The sequence below is a fragment of the Oncorhynchus nerka genome, linkage group LG18 (genome assembly GCF_034236695.1).
Source record: "Oncorhynchus nerka isolate Pitt River linkage group LG18, Oner_Uvic_2.0, whole genome shotgun sequence".
NCBI lineage: Eukaryota > Metazoa > Chordata > Actinopteri > Salmoniformes > Salmonidae > Oncorhynchus > Oncorhynchus nerka.
In genome coordinates, this window is record NC_088413.1 from 82,966,924 (window position 1) to 82,988,412 (window position 21,489).

The 21,489-nt window shown below is 48.5% G+C and overlaps 1 protein-coding gene across 1 annotated transcript in view; it reads right to left on the minus strand.

Moving 5' to 3' along the window:
• The window catches only part of LOC115125394 (vam6/Vps39-like protein), a 73,235-nt gene that overhangs the window by 18,280 nt on the left and 33,466 nt on the right, over positions 1-21,489 (minus strand). Inside the window, 10 exon segments of the mRNA XM_065003389.1 lie at positions 937-1,085; positions 1,274-1,286; positions 2,672-2,776; positions 3,162-3,290; positions 8,057-8,273; positions 8,479-8,552; positions 8,723-8,809; positions 15,394-15,535; positions 18,071-18,187; positions 18,189-18,206. Coding sequence (XP_064859461.1) covers positions 937-1,085; positions 1,274-1,286; positions 2,672-2,776; positions 3,162-3,290; positions 8,057-8,273; positions 8,479-8,552; positions 8,723-8,809; positions 15,394-15,535; positions 18,071-18,187; positions 18,189-18,206 — 1,051 coding nt within the window.

Below are 21,489 nucleotides of genomic sequence, written 5' to 3' on the forward strand. Positions count from 1 at the left end.
ACACCTGTATAACAACATGGGGTTCAGAGACAGGTACACCTGTATAACAACATGGGGTTAAGAGACAGGTACACCTGTATAACAACAACATGGAGTTAAGAGACAGGTACACCTGTATAACAACATGGTGTTAAGAGACAGGTACACCTGTATAACAACATGGGGTTAAGAGACAGGTACACCTGTATAACAACATGGAGTTAAGAGACAGGTACACCAGAACAACACTTATTACCAGAGGTACACCTGTATAACAACATAGAGTTAGATGTATTACAGTACAAGTTCAACACGTGTCAATCAGAGGGAGATACTCACATCTTTGTTTCTGTCTGTGTCTTTGTATAACAACATGACAGTACCTGAAGGGAGAGAAACACAAAATGGCACTATTATAACTGACAACAACATCAGCAGACACCACCTGGAGAAAATCACGTAGACAGTTTAAAAACATCTACGTGTCTTATTTGGAAATAGTTCTTTTTGAATCAGCATGTTATTGTTGATGGCTGGTGGGTTGTTTGAGTGGTCAACAGGCAGGTCCCTGAACTCATCCATAGGGTGGTCAACAGGCTATCTGTATAACAACTCATCCATAGGGTGGTCAACAGGTTAAGAGTCCCAGGTAACTCATCCATAGGGTGGTCAACAGGCAGGTACACCTGTATAACTCATCCATGGAGTTCAACAGGTACATCTGTATAACTCATCCATAGGGTGGTCAGACAGGCTATCACCCATAACTCATCCATAGGGTGGTCAACAGGCTATCGTCCCATGAACTCATCCATAGGGTGGTCAACAGGCTAGGTACACCTGTAACTCATCCATAGGGTGGTCAACAGGCACCGTCCCACGAACATCCATAGGGTGGTCAACAGGCTATCGTCCCACGAACTCATCCATAGGGTGGTCAACAGGCTACCGTCCCACAACTCATCCATAGGGTGGTCAACAGGCTATCGTCCCACGAACTCATCCATAGGGTGGTCAACAGGCTATCGTCCCACGAACTCATCCATAGGGTGGTCCCACGTACGAACTCATCCATAGGGTGGTCAGACAGGTACACCTGTATCCCACTAACTCATCCATAGGGTGGTCAACAGGCTAAGTCCCAGGTAACTCATCCATAGGGTGGTCAACAGGCTATCGTCCCACGAACTCATCCATAGGGTGGTCAACAGGCTATCGTCCCATAGAACTCATCCATAGGGTTCAACAGGCTATCAATCAGAGGGAGAACTCATCCATAGGGTGGTCAACAGGCTATCGGTGACAGTACTCATCCAAGGGTGGTCAACACAAAATGGCACTATTAGGGTGGTCAACAGGCTGCCGTCCCACTAACTCATCCATAGGGTGGTCAACAGGCTGCCGTCCCACTAACTCATCCATAGGGTGGTCAACAGGCTATTGTCCCATGAACTCATCCATAGGGTGGTCAACAGGCTATCGTCCCACTAACTCATCCATAGGGTGGTCAACAGGCTGCCGTCCCACTAACTCATCCATAGGGTGGTCAACAGGCTATCGTCCCACTAACTCATCCATAGGGTGGTCAACAGGCTATCGTCCCACGAACTCATCCATAGGGTGGTCAACAGGCTGCCGTCCCACTAACTCATCCATAGGGTGGTCAACAGGCTGCCGTCCCACTAACTCATCCATAGGGTGGTCAACAGGCTATCGTCCCACTAACTCATCCATAGGGTGGTCAACAGGCTATCGTCCCACTAACTCATCCATAGGGTGGTCAACAGGCTATCGTCCCACTAACTCATCCATAGGGTGGTCAACAGGCTATCGTCCCACGAACTCATCCATAGGGTGGTCAACAGGCTGCCGTCCCACTAACTCATCCATAGGGTGGTCAACAGGCTGCCGTCCCACTAACTCATCCATAGGGTGGTCAACAGGCTATCGTCCCACTAACTCATCCATAGGGTGGTCAACAGGCTGCCGTCATCCACTAACTCATCCATAGGGTGGTCAACAGGCTATCGTCCACACTCATCCAACTCATCCATAGGGTGGTCAACAGGCTGCCGTCCCACTAACTCATCCATAGGGTGGTCAACAGGCAGGGCCGTCCCACTAACTCATCCATAGGGTGGTCAACAGGCTGCCGTCCCACTAACTCATCCATAGGGTGGTCAACAGGCTGCCGTCCCACTAACTCATCCATAGGGTGGTCAACAGGCTGCCGTCCCACTAACTCATCCATAGGGTGGTCAACAGGCTGCCGTCCCACTAACTCATCCATAGGGTGGTCAACAGGCTGCCGTCCCACTAACTCATCCATAGGGTGGTCAACAGGCTGCCGTCCCACTAACTCATCCATAGGGTGGTCAACAGGCTGCCGTCCCACTAACTCATCCATAGGGTGGTCAACAGGCTGCCGTCCCACTAACTCATCCATAGGGTGGTCAACAGGCTGCCGTCCCACTAACTCATCCATAGGGTGGTCAACAGGCTGCCGTCCCACTAACTCATCCATAGGGTGGTCAACAGGCTGCCGTCCCACTAACTCATCCATAGGGTGGTCAACAGGCTGCCGTCCCACTAACTCATCCATAGGGTGGTCAACAGGTGTGTGTGGGTGTATGTGTGTGTGTGTGTATGTATGTGTGTGTGTGTGTGTGTGGGTGTGTGTGTAGTACTACTCACTCCTTGGCCATGTGTGTGTCCTTCAGGACGTGTACGTAGATGAAGAGGGCCTGTTCGTGTTTCCCCATCCGACCCAGAAGCAGGGCCCGCTCCTCCAGAAGACCTGACAGACAAACGGCTAGGTTGAAGATACAAAGGCTAAAGACAAGTTAGCTTTTAAAAAACAGATTCATGAGACCAGCATCGCTGTTCCTCATTCATGCAAAGACCTCTGGGATATCACAATCCTCTGGTCTTCGCCTTTGTGGCATGGGGAGCACACGGTCACGGAGGCTAGCATATAGCCATGAGCCATAGGAGTTGGCAAGACAGCACAAACCGATCTGGAACCAGGCTAGAATACCAAACAAACTCCCTCATCCAGAGCGAATGACAAGTCAGTGCTTTCAACTAAAGAAGTCACAAAAGGACTGCATACGATCACTGCAAGTACAACGAGCCAGGGGCACAATAACTGTTGAATCTACCCGGAACCATCCAATCCTCACCATCGAAGGGGAAGTCAGAGATAAGTCGGCCTGGTTCGTAGCTGGTAGAGACCTCCAGGAAACACACTAGCTTGCTCCTGAACTCTCCCAGGTCCCCCTCCTCCTTCCCAGCAGCCACTGCAGGAACCCCTACAGGAAGACAGAACAGATAGATTTTATTAGAATATCACATATCAGCTGTGGAGGGAAAGGGGAATATACCTAGTCAGTTGTACAGGGAAAGGGGAATATACCTAGTCAGTTGTACAGGGAAAGGGGAATATACCTAGTCAGTTGTACAGGGAAAGGGGAATATACCTAGTCAGTTGTACAGGGAAAGGGGAATATACCTAGTCAGTTGTACAGGGAAAGGGGAATATACCTAGTCAGTTGTACAGGGAAAGGGGAATATACCTAGTCAGTTGTCCAACTGAATGTCTTCAAGACATTCTCAAGACCCCATAAAGTGTTTTGTCCGTTTTGTCAGTCCAGTAAGATACGGAGGCTGATGGTGCTGAGAGATTACTGCTTTTCAGTCCAGTAAGATACGGAGGCTGATGGTGCTGAGAGATTACTGCTTTTCGAGGTTGGTTCGACTTCGGTTTCAATAACAAAAAAATTAAAACACGAAATGCACTGTGGGTTGAATGTCGTAACTCGGAATAAAACAATGAATAAAAGTCCCCTGATGGAAGTGAGGGTAGTGATGGTAGTGACGGTAGTGATGGTAGTGATGGAAATGAGGGTAGTGACGGTAGTGATGGATGTGATTGAAGTGACGGTAGTGTTTGAAGTGAGGGTAGTGATGGTAGTGATGGTAGTGAGGGTAGTGATTGAAGTGACGGTAGTGTTTGAAGTGAGGGTAGTGAGGGTAGTGACGGTAGTGATGGATGTGATTGAAGTGACGGTAGTGTTTGAAGTGAGGGTAGTGATGGTAGTGATGGTAGTGACGGTAGTGTTTGAAGTGAGGGTAGTGATGGTAGTGATGGTAGTGACGGTAGTGTTTGAAGTGAGGGTAGTGAGGGTAGTGATGGTAGTGACGGTAGTGTTTGAAGTGAGGGTAGTGAGGGTAGTGAGGGTAGTGACGGTAGTGATGGATGTGACGGTAGTGACGGTAGTGAGGGTAGTGACGGTAGTGATGGATGTGACGGTAGTGATGGATGTGACGGATGTGACGGTAGTGATGGATGTGACGGTAGTGATGGATGTGACGGTAGTGATTGTAGAGACGGTAGTGATGGATGTGACGGTAGTGATGGATAGTGACGATAGTGATGGATGTGACGGTAGTGATGGATGTGACGGTAGTGATTGTAGTGACGGTAGTGATTGTAGTGACGGTAGTGATGGATGTGACGGTAGTGATGGATGTGATGGCCCAATACTGCTGATCACTTATTAACCACCAGTTATTAACATTACTTCACGACAATGAAACATTTCAGTTGTTGTGTATATTACATTGGTTTTATTTGAAAACTATTATTATATCATTCAGGTCATCACATCTCCACAGAGCTGCTGTCTGACAAAAATCTCTATTTTAGTAGTTGTTCAAAGTAAATACGGCCTACTATCATGACTGCTGAATACCAACTATCAACCACTAAGATCATGTATTTCCAGGTAGAGATACCTCAAAGAAACTGCTCTCTCTTATGTACCCCTTCTTGGCAGTGCATTCTTCTGTCCCTGACGTAGTGGGCGTAAAACACACACAGACCGGACAAGTAGCCTCGCTTGGATTATGATCGTTGTAATTAATTAGCAAGTTTTCAACACTAAACTATGTAGAATATTGGTCTGTTGGAAACTACAACTCCCTACGACATCGCACAGTTCGAACATTCATCTGATTTATCTCTAGAGAAACTGCAGCGCATTGAGCAAACAGAGTTTTTTTTATACCGAAATGGAATTCAAATAACTGAACCAACGTAAGTCAATTAGTTGTTTAGAAAAGGAAAAACAACCCGACATTTTGGGTTAATCACTACTGGCTGATAACTGCTGGCTTATCCACAGGCCTCCATTCGTGTGTATAGTCATCCCCAGGCAGGCCCGACCTCCAGGCAGGCCCGACCTCCAGGCAGGCCCGACCCCAGGCAGGCCCGACCCCCAGGCAGGCCCGACCTCCAGGCAGGCCCGACCCCAGGCAGGCCCGACCCCGAGGCCCCAGGCAGGCCCGACCCCCAGGCAGGCCCGACCCCCAGGCAGGCCCGACCTCCAGGCAGGCCCGACCCCCAGGCAGGCCCGACCTCCAGGCAGGCCCGACCCCCAGGCAGGCCCGACCCCCAGGCAGGCCCGACCCCCAGGCAGGCCCGACCCCAGGCAGGCCCGACCCCAGGCAGGCCCGACCTCCAGGCAGGCCCGACCCCAGGCAGGCCCGACCTCCAGGCAGGGAGTTGAGGGAATGCTTCATGAGTTCATGGACCCTCTAGTTATATCAGTACTGTAGTAGTAGTGATTGTAGTAGTAGTAGTAGTGATTGTAGTAGTAGTAGTAGTGATTGTAGTAGTAGTAGTAGTGATTGTAGTAGTAGTAGTAGTGATTGTAGTAGTAGTAGTAGTGATTGTAGTAGTAGTAGTGATTGTAGCAGCAGTAGTGATTGCAGTAGTAGTAGTAGTGATTTGTAGCAGTAGTAGTGATTGTAGCAGTAGTAGTGATTGTAGTAGTAGTAGTAGTAGTGATTGTAGTAGTAGTAGTAGTGATTGCAGTAGTAGTAGTAGTAGTAGTGATTGCAGCAGTAGTAGTAGTAGTAGTAGTGATTTAGTAGTAGTAGTAGTAGTAGTAGTGATTGTAGTAGCAGTAGTAGTGATTGCAGTAGTAGTAGTAGTGATTGTAGTAGCAGCAGTAGTAGTAGTGATTGTAGCAGTAGTAGTAGTGATTGTAGTAGTAGTAGTAGTGATTGTAGTAGTAGTAGTAGTGATTGAGTAGTAGTAGCAGTGATTGCAGCAGCAGTAGTAGTGATTGTAGTAGTAGTAGTAGTGACTGCAGCAGTAGCAGTAGATGAGCAGCAGTAGTAGTAGTGATTTGTAGTAGTGAGTAGTAGTGATGCAGCAGTAGCAGCATTGATTGCAGTAGTAGTAGTAGTAGTGAGCAGTAGTAGCAGTAGTAGTAGTGATTGTAGCAGCAGCAGCAGTGATTGTAGTAGTAGTAGTAGTGATTGTAGCAGCAGCAGTAGAGCATTGTAGTAGCAGCAGTGATTGCAGCAGCAGTGAGCAGTAGTAGTAGTAGTAGTAGTGACTGTAGCAGTAGTAGTAGTAGTGATTGCAGCAGTAGTAGTAGTGAGTGATTGTAGTAGTAGTAGTAGTAGTGATTGTAGTAGTAGTAGTAGTAGTGAGTGCAGTAGTAGTAGTAGTAGTGATTGTAGTAGTAGTAGTAGTAGTGATTGTAGTAGTAGTACATTTACATTTACATTTAAGTCACTTATCCAGAGCGACTTACAAATTGGTGCATTCACCTTATGACATCCAGTGGAACAGCCACTTTACAATAGTGCATCTAAGTCTTTTAAGGGGGTGAGAAGGATTACTTTATCCTATCCTAGGTATTCCTTAAAGAGGTGGGGTTTCAGGTGTCTCCGGAAGGTGGTGATTGACTCCGCTGTCCTGGCGTCGTGAGGGAGTTTGTTCCACCATTGGGGGCCAGAGCAGCGAACAGTTTTGACTGGGCTGAGCGGGAACTGTACTTCCTCAGGGGTAGTAGTAGTAGTGATTGTAGTAGTAGTAGTAGTGATTGTAGTAGTAGTGATTGTAGTAGTAGTAGTAGTGATTGTAGTAGTAGTAGTAGTGATTGTAGTAGTAGTAGTAGTGATTGTAGTAGTAGTAGTAGTGATTGTAGTAGTAGTAGTAGTGATTGTAGTAGTGATTGTAGTAGTAGTAGTAGTGATAGTAGTAGTGATAGTAGTAGTAGTAGTGATTGTAGTAGTGATTGTAGTAGTGATAGTAGTAGTGATAGTAGTAGTAGTAGTGATTGTAGTAGTGATTGTAGTAGTGATAGTAGTAGTGATAGTAGTAGTAGTAGTAGTGATAGTAGTAGTGATAGTGGTAGTAGTAGTGATAGTAGTAGTAGTGTAGCAGCAGTAGTAGTGATTGTAGTCCAGTAGTAGTAGTCTTTTGATTGTAGTAGTAGTAGCAGTGACTGCAGCAGTCTTAGCGATAGCAGCAGTGATAGTGTAGTAGTAGTAGTGATAGTAGTAGTGATAGTAGTAGTGATAGTGTAGTAGTAGTAGTGATTGCAGCAGTAGTGATAGTGGTAGTAGTAGTGATTGCAGCAGCAGCAGTGACTGCAGCAGCAGCAGCAGTGATTGCAGCAGCAGTAGCAGTGAGCGAGTAGCAGCAGTGATTGTAGTAGCAGCAGCAGCAGTGATTGCAGCAGCGACTGCAGCAGCAGTGACTGCAGCAGTAGTAGTAGTGATTGCGACTGCAGCAGCAGCAGCAGTAGCAGCAGTGATTAGTAGCAGTAGTAGTGCAGTGGTAGTAGTAGTGATGCAGCAGCAGCAGCAGTAGTAGTAGTAGTGATTGACTAGTAGTAGCAGTAGTGATTGCAGCAGCAGCAGTAGTGATTAAGGTCAGCACACAGTAGTAGCAGTGAGCAGCAGTAGCATAGCAGTAGTAGTGATAGTGGTAGTAGTAGTGATAGTAGTAGTGATAGTGGTAGTAGTAGTGATTGTAGTAGTAGTGATTGTAGTAGTGATTGTAGTAGTAGTAGCAGGTCTTACATAGTAGTAGTATATTAGTGATAGTAGTATTAGTATTAGTAGTAATAGTAGTAGTGGTAGTAGTAATAGTAATGGTAGTAGTAGTAGTGGTAGTAATGGTAGTAATAGTAGTAGTAGTGGTAGTAGTAGTGATAGTAGTAGTAGTAGTGGTAGTAGTAATAGTAGTAGTATTAGTAGTAGTAGCAGGTCTTACCCTCGGGCAGGGAGTTGAGGTACTGCTTCATGAGCCCCTGGACCCTCTCCAGGTACAGCTGAATGAGGACGTTATGGAACTCTGGCTCCATCTCCTCCCAGACGTGTACGATGTGCTCCAGGTAGGGGATAGTCAGCTCCTTAAAGCCCTCCTTCAGGAAGTTCAGGACCTTGTCTCTGGGCAGGGTCTCTACCTCCGTCAGGTCCTCAGTGAAGATCTGGGAATATAAATACTGCGCTAATGTTCTTGTTTTATGATTTTTCAATCGGAAGGTGTTTAGGAAACGATGTATTTGTCGATTCCTTTGTTTGATCTCCAAGCGGCTCTCGATTCTGCAGTACTAAACACGTCTCAACGAGTGTGACTTCATCGAGTGCAGGGGTTTAGGGAAAGGGGTAGATTTGGAATTGAGCCGGTCTCACCTTCAGTCCGTCTTCAGGACAGATCTTCAACACCCAGGGAGAGAACTCAAAGATGATGCCTAGATTCTCCATCCCTGAGGAGAGAAAGAGAGGAGAGTGGGAGTGTTGGAGTGTTATAACTGTGTTCAGGTGTTCTCTGTCAGTCGAACACTAATCTGTCTGTCTGTAAAGCCTATTGTATGTCTCTAAGCCAGTTCTGGACAGTTTAAAACAGTGTTGACATGGTGTGGGGAGAAACGCTCACCCAGTCTCTGGAGGTACTGCACAGTCCTCTCATGCCCCTTTAGGGGAGAGTTAGCCTTGGTGGACTGGTCCAACAACACCTGTAGGGCTGGTGGAGGAAGAGAGGAGAATTAGCCTTGGTGGACTGGTCCAACAACACCTGTAGGGCTGGGGAGGAAGAGTGGAGAGTTAGCCTTGGTGGACTGGTCCAACAACACCTGTACAGCTGGGGGAGGAAGAGGGGGGAGTTAGCCTTGGTGGACTGGTCCAACAACACCTGTACAGCTGGGGGAGGAAGAGGGGAGAGTTAGCCTTGGTGGACTGGTCCAACAACACCTGCAGGGCTGGGGGAGGAGAGTTAGCCTTGGTGGACTGGTCCAACAACACCTGTAGGGGAGGAAGAGAGGAGAGTTAGCCTTGGTGGACTGGTCCAACAACACCTGTAGGGGAGGAAGAGGGGAGAGTTAGCCTTGGTGGATTGATCCAACAACACCTGTAGGGGAGGAAGAGGGGAGAGTTAGCCTTGGTGGACTGGTCCAACAACACCTGCAGGGCTGGGGGAGGAGAGTTAGCCTTGGTGGACTGGTCCAACAACACCTGTAGGGGATGAAGAGAGGAACGTTAGCCTTGGTGGATTGATCCAACAACACCTGCAGGGCTGGGAGATGGAAACACACACGAGGTGAGTTACAAGACCAGGGGAGGATGGAGGTTACAGTATCATTACGGTCTACTGGGCACAAGTCCTTGAATATTCAGGTGAACACACTCCCAATGGATTACTGTCCTGTATCTACTAGAGGTCGACCGATTAATCAAAATGGCCGATTAATTAGGGCCGATTTCAAGTTTTCATAACAAATCGGAAATTGGTATTTCTGGGCGACGATTTTGCAGATTTAAAAAATATTTTTAATACCTTTATTTAACTAGGCTAGTCAGTTAAGAACATATTCTTCTTTTCAATGACGGCCTAGGAACAGTGGGTTAACTGCCTTGTCCAGGGGAACAGTGGGTTAACTGCCTTGTCCAGGGGAACAGTGGGTTAACTGCCTTGTCCAGGGGAACAGTGGGTTAACTGCCTTGTCCAGGGGAACAGTGGGTTAACTGCCTTGTCCAGGGCAACAGTGGGTTAACTGCCTTGTCCAGGGCAACAGTGGGTTAACTGCCTTGTCCAGGGGAACAGTGGGTTAACTGACTTGTCCAGGGGAACAGTGGGTTAACCGCCTTGTTCAGGGGAACAGTGGGTTAACCGCCTTGTCCAGGGGAACAGTGGGTTAACCGCCTTGTTCAGGGGAACAGTGGGTTAACTGCCTTGTTCAGGGGAACAGTGGGTTAACCGCCTTGTTCAGGGGAACAGTGGGTTAACCGCCTTGTTCAGGGGAACAGTGGGTTAACCGCCTTGTCCAGGGGAACAGTGGGTTAACCGCCTTGTTCAGGGGAACAGTGGGTTAACCGCCTTGTTCAGGGGAACAGTGGGTTAACCGCCTTGTTCAGGGGAACAGTGGGTTAACCGCCTTGTTCAGGGGAACAGTGGGTTAACCGCCTTGTTCAGGGAACAGTGGGTTAACCGCCTTGTTCAGGGGAACAGTGGGTTAACCGCCTTGTTCAGGGGAACAGTGGGTTAACCGCCTTGTTCAGGGGAACAGTGGGTTAACCGCCCTGTTCAGGGGAACAGTGGGTTAACCGCCCTGTTCAGGGGAACAGTGGGTTAACCGCCCTGTTCAGGGGAACAGTGGGTTAAATGCCCTGTTCAGGGGAACAGTGGGTTAACTGCCCTGTTCAGGGGAACAGTGGGTTAACTGCCTTGTCCAGGGGAACAGTGGGGTTAACTGCCTTGTTCAGGGGAACAGTGGGTTAACTGCCTTGTTCAGGGGAACAGTGGGTTAACTGCCTTGCTCAGGGGAACAGTGGGTTAACTGCCTTGCTCAGGGGAACAGTGGGTTAACTGCCCTGTTCAGGGGAACAGTGGGTTAACTGCCCTGTTCAGGGAACAGTGGGTTAACTGCCTTGTCCAGGGAACAGTGGGTTAACTGCCTTGTTCAGGGGAACAGTGGGTTAACTGCCCTGTTCAGGGGAACAGTGGGTTAACTGCCCTGCTCAGGGGAACAGTGGGTTAACTGCCTTGTTCAGGGGAACAGTGGGTTAACTGCCTTGTTCAGGGGAACAGTGGGTTAACTGCCTTGTTCAGGGGAACAGTGGGTTAACTGCCTTGTTCAGGGGAACAGTGGGTTAACTGCCTTGTTCAGGGGAACAGTGGGTTAACTGCCTTGTTCAGGGGCAGAACGACAGATGTTCACCTTGTCGGCTTGGAGGATCCAATCTTGCAACCTTACAGTTAACTAGTCCAATGCTCTAACCACCTGCCTCTCATTGCACTCCACGAGGAACCTGCCTGTTACGCGGATACAGTAGACGCCAAGGTAAGTTGCTAGCTTAAACTTATCTTATAAAAAACAATCAATCATAATCACTAGTTATAACTACACAGGGTTGATAATATTACTAGTTTATCTAGCGTGTCCTGTGTTGCATATAATCAATAGTTATAACTACACAGGGTTGATGATATTACTAGTTTATCTAGCGTGTCCTGTGCATATAATTGCAGGGTTGATGATATTCACTAGTTATAACTACATGGTTGATGATATTACAGGGTCTAATTGTTAACTACACAGGGTTAATGATATTACTAGTTTATCTAGCGTGTCCTGTGTTGCATATAATCACTAGTTATAACTACACAGGGTTGATGATATTACTAGTTTATCTAGCGTGTCCTGTGTTGCATATAATCACTAGTTATAACTACACAGGGTTGATGATATTACTAGTTTATCTAGCGTGTCCTGTGTTGCATATAATCACTAGTTATAACTACACAGGGTTGATGATATTACTAGTTTATCTAGCGTGTCCTGTGTTGCATATAATCGATGCGACGCTGGGGGATGATTTATCAAAAGCGCATTTGCGAAAAAAGCAGAATCGTTGGACGACTGGACCTAACCATGAACCTCAATGCCTTTCTTAAAATCAATACACAGAAGTATATCTTTTTAAACCTGCATATTTAGCTCAAAGAAATCCAGGTTAGCAGGCAATATTAACCAGGTGAAATTGTGTCATTTCTCTTGCGTTCATTGTACGCAGAGTCAGGGTATATGCAACAGTTTGGGCTGCCTAACTTGCCAGAATTTTACGTAATTATGACATAACATTGAAGGTTATGCAATGTAACAGGAATATTTAGACTTATGGATGCCACCTGTTAGATAAAATACCGAACGGTTCCGTATTTCACTGAAAGAATAAGCGTTTTGTTTTCGAGGTGATAGTTTCCAGATTCGACCATATTAATGACCAAAGGCTCGTATTTCTGTGTGTTATTATGTTATAATTAAGTCTATGATTTGATAGAGCAGTCTGACTGAGCGATGGTAGACAGCAGCAGGCTCATTAGCATTCATTCAAACAGCACTTTTGTGTTTTGCCAGCAGCTCTTTGCAAGCACAGCGCTGTTTATGACGTCAAGCCTATCAGCCTAATGGCTGGTGTAACCAATGTGAAATGGCTAGCTAGTTAGCTGGGTGTGCGCTAATAGTGTTTCAAACGTCACTCGCTCTGAGACTTGGAGTAGTTATTCCCCTTGCTCTGCAAGGGCCGATGCTTTTGTGGAGCGATGGGTAACGCTGCTTCGAGAGTGGCTGTTGTCGATGTGTTCCTGGTTCGAGCCCAGGTAGGGGCGAGGGGGGGGACGGAAGCTATACTGTTACACTGGCAATACTATAGTGCCTATAAGAACATCCAATAGTCAAAGGTATATGAAATACAAATGGTATAGAGAGAAATAGTCCTATAATTCCTATAATAACTACAACCTAAAACCTTTTACCTTGGAATATTGAAGTCTCATGTTAAAAGGAACAACCAACTTTCATATGTTCTCATGTTCTGAGCAAGGAACTGAAACGTTAGCTTTCTTACATGACATATATTGCACTTTTACTTCTCCAAGACTTTGTTTTTGCATTATTTAAACCAAATTGAACATGTTTCATTATTTATTTGAGGCTAAATGGATTTTATTGATGTATGATATTAAGTTAAAATAAGTGTTCATTCAGTATTGTTGTAATTATATTTATTACAAATACATTTTAAAAATGTATTTAAATGTATTTTTTAAATTTAATTTAATTTATTTAATCGGCCTATTAAATCGGTATCGGCTTTTTTGGGTCCTCCAAAAATCGATATCGGCGTTGGAAAATCATAATCGGTCGACCTCTAGTTCACACACAGTATCTACACCTTTGAATTGAGACAGAGCGACAGAGAGAGAGAGAGAGCTAGAGAGAGAGAGAGAGAGAGAGAGAGAGAGCTAGAGAGAGAGAGCTAGAGAGAGAGAGAGAGCTAGAGAGAGAGAGAGAGCTAGAGAGAGAGAGAGAGAGACAGAGAGAGAGAGAAAGAGAGAGAGAGAGAGAGGCAGAGAGGGAGAGGCAGAAACACACAGAAACCTCAGCAGCATTACATCACTACAACAGCTTGTGGCAGACTAATTAAAAACACACACTGGCCTGGCACAAACCCAGCACTAATAGCATGAAGACAGCTATGATCTAAGAGGTATGAGGATGACTGTCCAACCACAGTGTGGGAGACAAACCATGGGGACTCCCGAGTTTATCTGGGAGGGATCCTTCATTCAGACAGGACACAGCACAGAGAGCAGAGCTCTGGGAGGGATCCTTCATTCAGACAGGACACACCACAGAGAGCAGAGCTCTGGGAGGGATCCTTCACTCAGACAGGACACAGCACAGAGAGCAGAGCTCTGGGAGGGATCCTTCACTCAGACAGGACACACCACAGAGAGCAGAGCTCTGGGAGGGATCCTTCATTCAGACAGGACACACCACAGAGAGCAGAGCTCTGGGAGGGATCCTTCACTCAGACAGGACACACCACAGAGAGCAGAGCTCTGGGAGGGATCCTTCATTCAGACAGGACACAGCACAGAGAACAGAGCTCTGGGAGGGATCCTTCATTCAGACAGGACACACCACAGAGAGCAGAGCTCTGGGAGGGATCCTTCACTCAGACAGGACACAGCACAGAGAGCAGAGCTCTGGGAGGGATCCTTCATTCAGACAGGACACACCACAGAGAGCAGAGCTCTGGGAGGGATCCTTCATTCAGACAGGACACACCACAGAGAGCAGAGCTCTGGGAGGGATCCTTCATTCAGACAGGACACACCACAGAGAGCAGAGCTCAGAGGGATCCTGCATGCTCAGAACAACAGATGCTCTCTCTCTCTGGTCCTCCTGCACGCTCAGAACAACAGATGCTCTCTCTCTCTGGTCCTCCTGCACGCTCAGAACAGATCCTATCTCTCTGGTCCTCCTGCACGCTCAGAACAACAGATGCTCTCTCTCTGGTCCTCCTGCATGCTCAGAACAGATCCTATCTCTCTGGTCCTCCTGCACGCTCAGAACAACAAATCCTCTCGCTCTCTGGACCTCCTGCATGCTCAGAACAACAGATCCTCTCTCTCTCTGGTCCTCCTGCATGCTCAGAACAGATCCTCTCCCTCTCTGGTCCTCCTGCATGCTCAGAACAACAGATCCTCTCTCTCTCTGGTCCTCCTGCATGCTCAGAACAGATCCTCTCCCTCTCTGGTCCTCCTGCATGCTCAGAACAACAGATCCTCTCTCTCTCTGGTCCTCCTGCATGCTCAGAACAGATCCTCTCTCTCTCTGGTCCTCCTGCACGCTCAGAACAACATATCCTCTCTCTCTCTGGTCCTCCTGCATGCTCAGAACAACAGATCCTCTCTCTCTCTGGTCCTCCTGCACGCTCAGAACAACAGATTCTCTCTCTCTCTGGTCCTCCTGCACGCTCAGAACAACAGATCCTATCTCTCTGGTCCTCCTGCACGCTCAGAACAACAGATGCTCTCTCTCTGGTCCTCCTGCACGCTCAGAACAACAGATCCTATCTCTCTGGTCCTCCTGCACGCTCAGAACAACAGATCCTCTCTCTCTCTGGTCCTCCTGCATGCTCAGAACAACAGATCCTCTCTCTCTCTGGTCCTCCTGCATGCTCAGAACAACAGATCCTCTCTCTCTCTGGTCCTCCTGCATGCTCAGAACAACAGATGCTCTCTCTGTAACACCATCTTCTACTCTCACTAGCACAGACTTTGTAGGTCTCAGCTATTTCGGAAGGTTTTAGCCACAATGATGGTGTTGGTATGTGGTTGTTTTACCTATGCAAGTTGAATGCACCAATTCTAACTCTGGATAAGAGTGTTTACTAAATGACTGATATGTAGTGTAGTGTTATTGCTCCACATACCCAGTACTCTGTGACTGATGTCTAGCGTCGATACGCTGCATTTACACATGAAGCACAATTATTGTCAAGGGAGCTGATCTGATTGGTCAAAATAACAATTAGTGAAGAAAAAAAAAAGATCAGATTTGAGCTGCCTGTGTAAAGGATACCAGAGTGACAAGTCTCATTACCTTTGAAGCATGGAGGAGGAGGTGTGTTAGTGCTCATTACCTTTGAAGCATGGAGGAGGAGGTGTGTTAGTGCTCATTACCTTTGAAGCATGGAGGAGGAGGTGTGTTAGTGCTCATTACCTTTGAAGCATGGAGGAGGTGTGATGTTGCTCATTACCTTTCTGATGCAGGCCCTTCTTCTCATAGAGGATGATGAGCTCGCTGTACTTGTGGGCCTTCTTCAGGATGTACTCACTCTCCTCAATGTGACAGTGGTTATTATCCAGACGCAACAGAGGGGACACCAGGGCCACGTTGGTCTGGAGAGAGGAGAGAGACACTAGATTAACAAAGGGGCCACGTTGGTCTGGAGAGAGGAGAGAGACACTAGATTAACACAGGGGACACGTTGGTCTGGAGAGAGACACTAGATTAACACAGGGGCCATGTTGGTCTGGAGAGAGACACTAGATTAACACAGGGGACACGTTGGTCTGGAGAGAGACACTAGATTAACACAGGGGGACACGTTGGTCTGGAGAGAGGAGAGAGGCACTAGATTAACACAGGGGACACGTTGGTCTGGAGAGAGACACTAGATTAACACAGGGGACACATTGGTCTGGAGAGAGGAGAGAGACACTAGATTAACACAGGGGACACTGGAGAGAGACAGATTAACACAGGGGACACGTTGGTCTGGAGAGAGACACTAGATTAACACAGGGGTCTGGATTAACACACACGTTGGTCTGGACACTAGATTAACACAGGGGACACGTTGGTCTGGAGAGAGACACTAGATTAACACAGGGGACACGTTGGTCTGGAGAGAGACACTAACACAGACGTTGGTCTAGACACAGATTAACACAGGGGACACGTTGGTCTGGAGAGAGACACTAGATTAACACAGGGGACACGTTGGTCTGGAGAGAGACACTAGATTAACACAGGGGACGTTGGTCTGGAGAGAGACACTAGATTAACACAGGGACACGTTGGTCTGGAGAGAGACACTAGATTAACACACACGTTGGTCTGAGAGAGACACTAGATTAACACAGGGGACACGTTGGTCTAGATTAACACAGGGACACGTTGGTCTGAGAGAGACACTAGATTAACACAGGGGACACGTTGGTCTGGAGAGAGACACTAGATTGGGCCACGTTGGGAGAGAGACACTAGATTAACACAGGGACAAGACACTAGTTAAAAAGTTGTTTGGAGAGAGACACTAGATTAACACAGGGTTTTTACGTTGGTCTGGAGAGACACTAGATTAACACACAGAGACACTAGATTAACACAGGGGACACGTTGGTCTGACACTAGTCGTTGGTCTGGAGAGAGACACTAGATTAACACAGGGGACACGCAGGTAGCATTACAATGGAATGGGGGACACGTTGGTCTGAGAGGTATCCATGGAGAGAGGCACTAGATTAACACAGGGGACACGTTGGTCTGGAGAGAGGCACTAGATTAACACAGGGGACACGTTGGTCTGGAGAGATCCTAGATTAACACAGGGGACACGTTGGTCTGGAGAGAGACACTAGATTAACACAGGGGACACGTTGGTCTGGAGAGAGACACTAGATTAACACAGGGGACACGTTGGTCTGGAGAGAGACACTAGATTAACACAGGGGACACGTTGGTCTGGAGAGAGACACTAGATTAACACATGGGACACGTTGGTCTGGAGAGAGGCACTAGATTAACACAGGGGACACGTTGGTCTGGAGAGGGGGATTAACACAGGGGACACGTTGGTCTGAGAGAGACACTAGATTAACACTGGGGACACTAGACGTTGGTCTGGAGAGACACTAGATTAACACAGGGGACACGTTGGTCTGGAGAGAGACACTAGATTAACACAGGGGACACGTTGGTCTGGAGAGGCACTAGATTAACACAGGGGACACGTTGGTCTGGAGAGACACTAGATTAACACAGGGGACACGTTGGTCTGGAGAGAGGAGAGAGACACTAGATTAACACAGGGGACACGTTGGTCTGGAGAGAGACACTAGATTAACACAGGGGACACGTTGGTCTGGAGAGAGACACTAGATTAACACAGGGGACACGTTGGTCTGGAGAGAGACACTAGATTAACACAGGGGACACGTTGGTCTGGAGAGAGGAGAGAGACACTAGATTAACACAGGGGACACGTTGGTCTGGAGAGAGGATTAACACATAGTCTGGAGAGAGACACTAGATTAACACAGGGGACACGTTGGTCTAGGAGACACTAGATTAACACAGACGTTGGTCTGGAGAGAGACACTAGATTAACACAGGGGACACTGGTCTGGAGAGAGACATAGTAACACATTAGGGACACGTTGGTCTGGAGAGAGACACTAGGGGAAGAGACTCTAGATTAACACAGGGGACACGTTGGTCTGGAGAGAGACTCTAGATTAACACAGGGGACACCAGGGCAAATTGTTAAAAAGTTGTTTATTAAACTTTGAAAATCAATGGTTTTTAAATTACCATGGAAGTATCCATATGTACATGCAGGTAGCATTACAATGGAATGGGGGAGTACGTCTGAGGTAGCATTACAATGGAATGGGGGAGTACGTCTGAGGTATCATTACAATGGAATGGGGGAGTACGTCTGAGGTATCCATACGTACATGCAGGTAGCATTACAATGGAATGGGGGAGTACGTCTGAGGTATCCATACGTACATGCAGGTAGCATTACAATGGAATGGGGGAGTACGTCTGAGGTATCCATACGTACATGCAGGTAGCATTACAATGGAATGGGGGAGGGAAGGTATCCATACGTACATGCAGGCATTACAATGGAATGGGGAGTCCACGTCTGAGGTATCCATACGTCCATGCAGGTAGCATTTGAGCACTAGGTCGATGATCTGCAGGAGTTTCTTCCTGCTCTTGATGGTGGGAGTACCTTCCATGAGGGGAGACGGGGTGGACTAGGTCGGAGTCGTTCAGCTGCCACCAGGTGGCTGGTTTCTGGAACGCACACATTTCATTGTATTTATGGAGACGGGAAAGTCTCCTAGGTCGGGATAGTCCCCTAGGGAAGGATAGTCCCCTAGGGAAGGATAGTCCCCTAGGGAAGGATAGTCCACTAGGTCGGGATAGTCCCCTAGGGAAGGATAGTCCACTAGGTCGGGATAGTCCCCTAGGGAAGGATAGTCCCCTAGGGATAGTCCCCTAGGGAAGGATAGTCCACTAGGTCGGGATAGTCCCCTAGGGAAAGATAGTCCACTAGGTCGGGATAGTCCCCTAGGTCGGGATAGTCCCCTAGGGAAGGATAGTCCCCTAGGGAAGGTAGTCCCGGGAAGGATAGTCCCCTAGGGAAGGATAGTCCCCTAGGGAAGGATAGTCCCCTAGGTCGGGATAGTCCCCTAGGGAAGGATAGTCCCCTAGGTCGGGATAGTCCCCTAGGGAAGGATAGTCCCCTAGGTCGGGATAGTCCCCTAGGGAAGGATAGTCCACTAGGTCGGGATAGTCCCCTAGGGAAGGATAGTCCCCTAGGTCGGGATAGTCCCCTAGGGAAGGATAGTCCACTAGGTCGGGAAGGATAGTCCACTAGGTCGGGAAGGATAGTCCACTAGGTCGGAATAGTCCACTAGGTCGGAATAGTCCACTAGGTCGGGATAGTCCACTAGGTCGGGAAGGATAGACCACTAGGTCGGAATAGTCCACTAGGTCGGAATAGTCCACTAGGTCGGAATAGTCCACTAGGTCGGAATAGTCCACTAGGTCGGGAAGGATAGTCCACTAGGTCGGGAAGGATAGTCCACTAGGTCGGAATAGTCCACTAGGTCGGAATAGTCCACTAGGTCGGGAAGGATAGTCCACTAGGTCGGGAAGGATAGTCCACTAGAGAAGGATAGTCCACTAGGGAAGGATAGTCCACTAGGGAAGGATAGTCCACTAGGTCGGGAAGTATAGTCCACTAGGTCGGGATAGTCCACTAGGTCGGGAAGGATAGTCCACTAGGTCAGGAAGGGCCCCTAGGGAAGGATAGTCCACTAGGTCGGGAAGGATAGTCCACTAGGTCGGGAAGGATAGTCCACTAGGTCGGGAAGGATAGTCCACTAGGTCGGGAAGGATAGTCCCCTAGGTCGGGGAAGGATAGTCCCCTAGGTCGGGAAGGATAGTCCCCTAGGTCGGGGAAGGATAGCCCCCTAGGGAAGGATAGTCCACTAGGTCGGGAAGTATAGTCCACTAGGTCGGGAAGGATAGTCCACTAGGTCGGGATAGTCCACTAGGTCGGGAAGGATAGTCCACTAGGTCATGATAGTCCACTAGGTCATGATAGTCCACTAGGTCGGGAAGGATAGTCCACTAGGTCGGGATAGTCCACTAGGGAAGGATAGTCCACTAGGGAAGGATAGTCCACTAGGTCGGGAAGGATAGTCCACTAGGGAAGGATAGTCCACTAGGGAAGGATAGTCCACTAGGGAAGGATAGTCCACTAGGTCGGGAAGGATAGTCCACTAGGTCGGGAAGGATAGTCCACTAGGTCGGGAAGGATAGTCCACTAGGTCGGGAAGGATAGTCCACTAGGTCGGGAAGGATAGTCCACTAGGTCGGGAAGGATAGTCCACTAGGTCGGGAAGGATAGGCCACTAGGTCGGGAAGGATAGGCCACTAGGTCGGGAAGGATAGTCCACTGGCTCGGGAAGGATAGTCCACTGGCTCGGGAAGGATAGTCCACTGGCTCGGGAAGGATAGTCCACTGGCTCGGGAAGGATAGTCCACTGGGTCGGGAAGGATAGTCCACTAGGTCGGGAAGGATAGTCCACTAGGTCGGGAAGGATAGTCCCCTAGGTCGGGAAGGATAGTCCACTAGGTCGGGAAGGATAGTCCACTAGGTCGGGAAGGATAGTCCACTAGGTCGGGAAGGATAGTCCACTAGGGAAGGATAGTCCACTAGGTCGGGATAGTCCCCTAGGTCGGGAAGGATAGTCCACTAGGGAAGAATAGTACACTGGGTCGGGAAGGATAGTCCACTGGGTCGGGAAGGATAGTCCCCTAGGTCGGGAAGGATAGTCCCCTAGGTCGGGAAGGATAGTCCCCTAGGTCGGGATGGATAGTCCACTAGGTCGGGATAGTCCCCTAGGGAAGGATAGTCCACTAGGTCGGGATAGTCCCCTAGGGAAGGATAGTCCACTAGGTCGGGATAGTCCCCTAGGGAAGGATAGTCCACTAGGTCGGGATAGTCCACTAGGTCGGGATAGTCCCCTAGGTCGGGATAGTCCCCTAGGGAAGGATAGTCCCCTAGGTCGGGATAGTCCCCTAGGGAAGGATAGTCCCCTAGGTCGGGATAGTCCCCTAGGGAAGGATAGTCCACTAGGTCGGGATAGTCCCCTAGGGAGGGATAGTCCCCTAGGGAAGGATAGTCCACTAGGTCGGGAAGGATAGTCCACTAGGCCGGGAAGGATAGTCCACTAGGTCGGAATAGTCCACTAGGTCGGAATAGTCCACTAGGTCGGGATAGTCCACTAGGTCGGGAAGGATAGACCACTAGGTCGGAATAGTCCACTAGGTCGGAATAGTCCACTAGGTCGGAATAGTCCACTAGGTCGGAATAGTCCACTAGGTCGGGAAGGATAGTCCACTAGGTCGGGAAGGATAGTCCACTAGAGAAGGATAGTCCACTAGGGAAGGATAGTCCACTAGGGAAGGATAGTCCACTAGGGAAGGATAGTCCACTAGGGAAGGATAGTCCACTAGGGAAGGATAGTCCACTAGGTCGGGAAGTATAGTCCACTAGGTCGGGATAGTCCACTAGGTCGGGAAGGATAGTCCACTAGGTCAGGAAGGATAGCCCCCTAGGGAAGGATAGTCCACTAGGTCGGGAAGGATAGTCCACTAGGTCGGGAAGGATAGTCCACTAGGTCGGGAAGGATAGTCCACTAGGGAAGGATAGTCCACTAGGGAAGGATAGTCCACTAGGGAAGGATAGTCCACTAGGTCGGGAAGGATAGTCCACTAGGTCGGGAAGGATAGTCCACTAGGTCGGGAAGGATAGTCCACTAGGTCGGGAAGGATAGTCCACTAGGTCGGGGAAGGATAGCCCCCTAGGGAAGGATAGTCCACTAGGTCGGGAAGTATAGTCCACTAGGTCGGGAAGGATAGTCCACTAGGTTGGGAAGGATAGTCCACTAGGTCGGGATAGTCCACTAGGTCGGGAAGGATAGTCCACTAGGTCATGATAGTCCACTAGGTCATGATAGTCCACTAGGTCGGAATAGTCCAC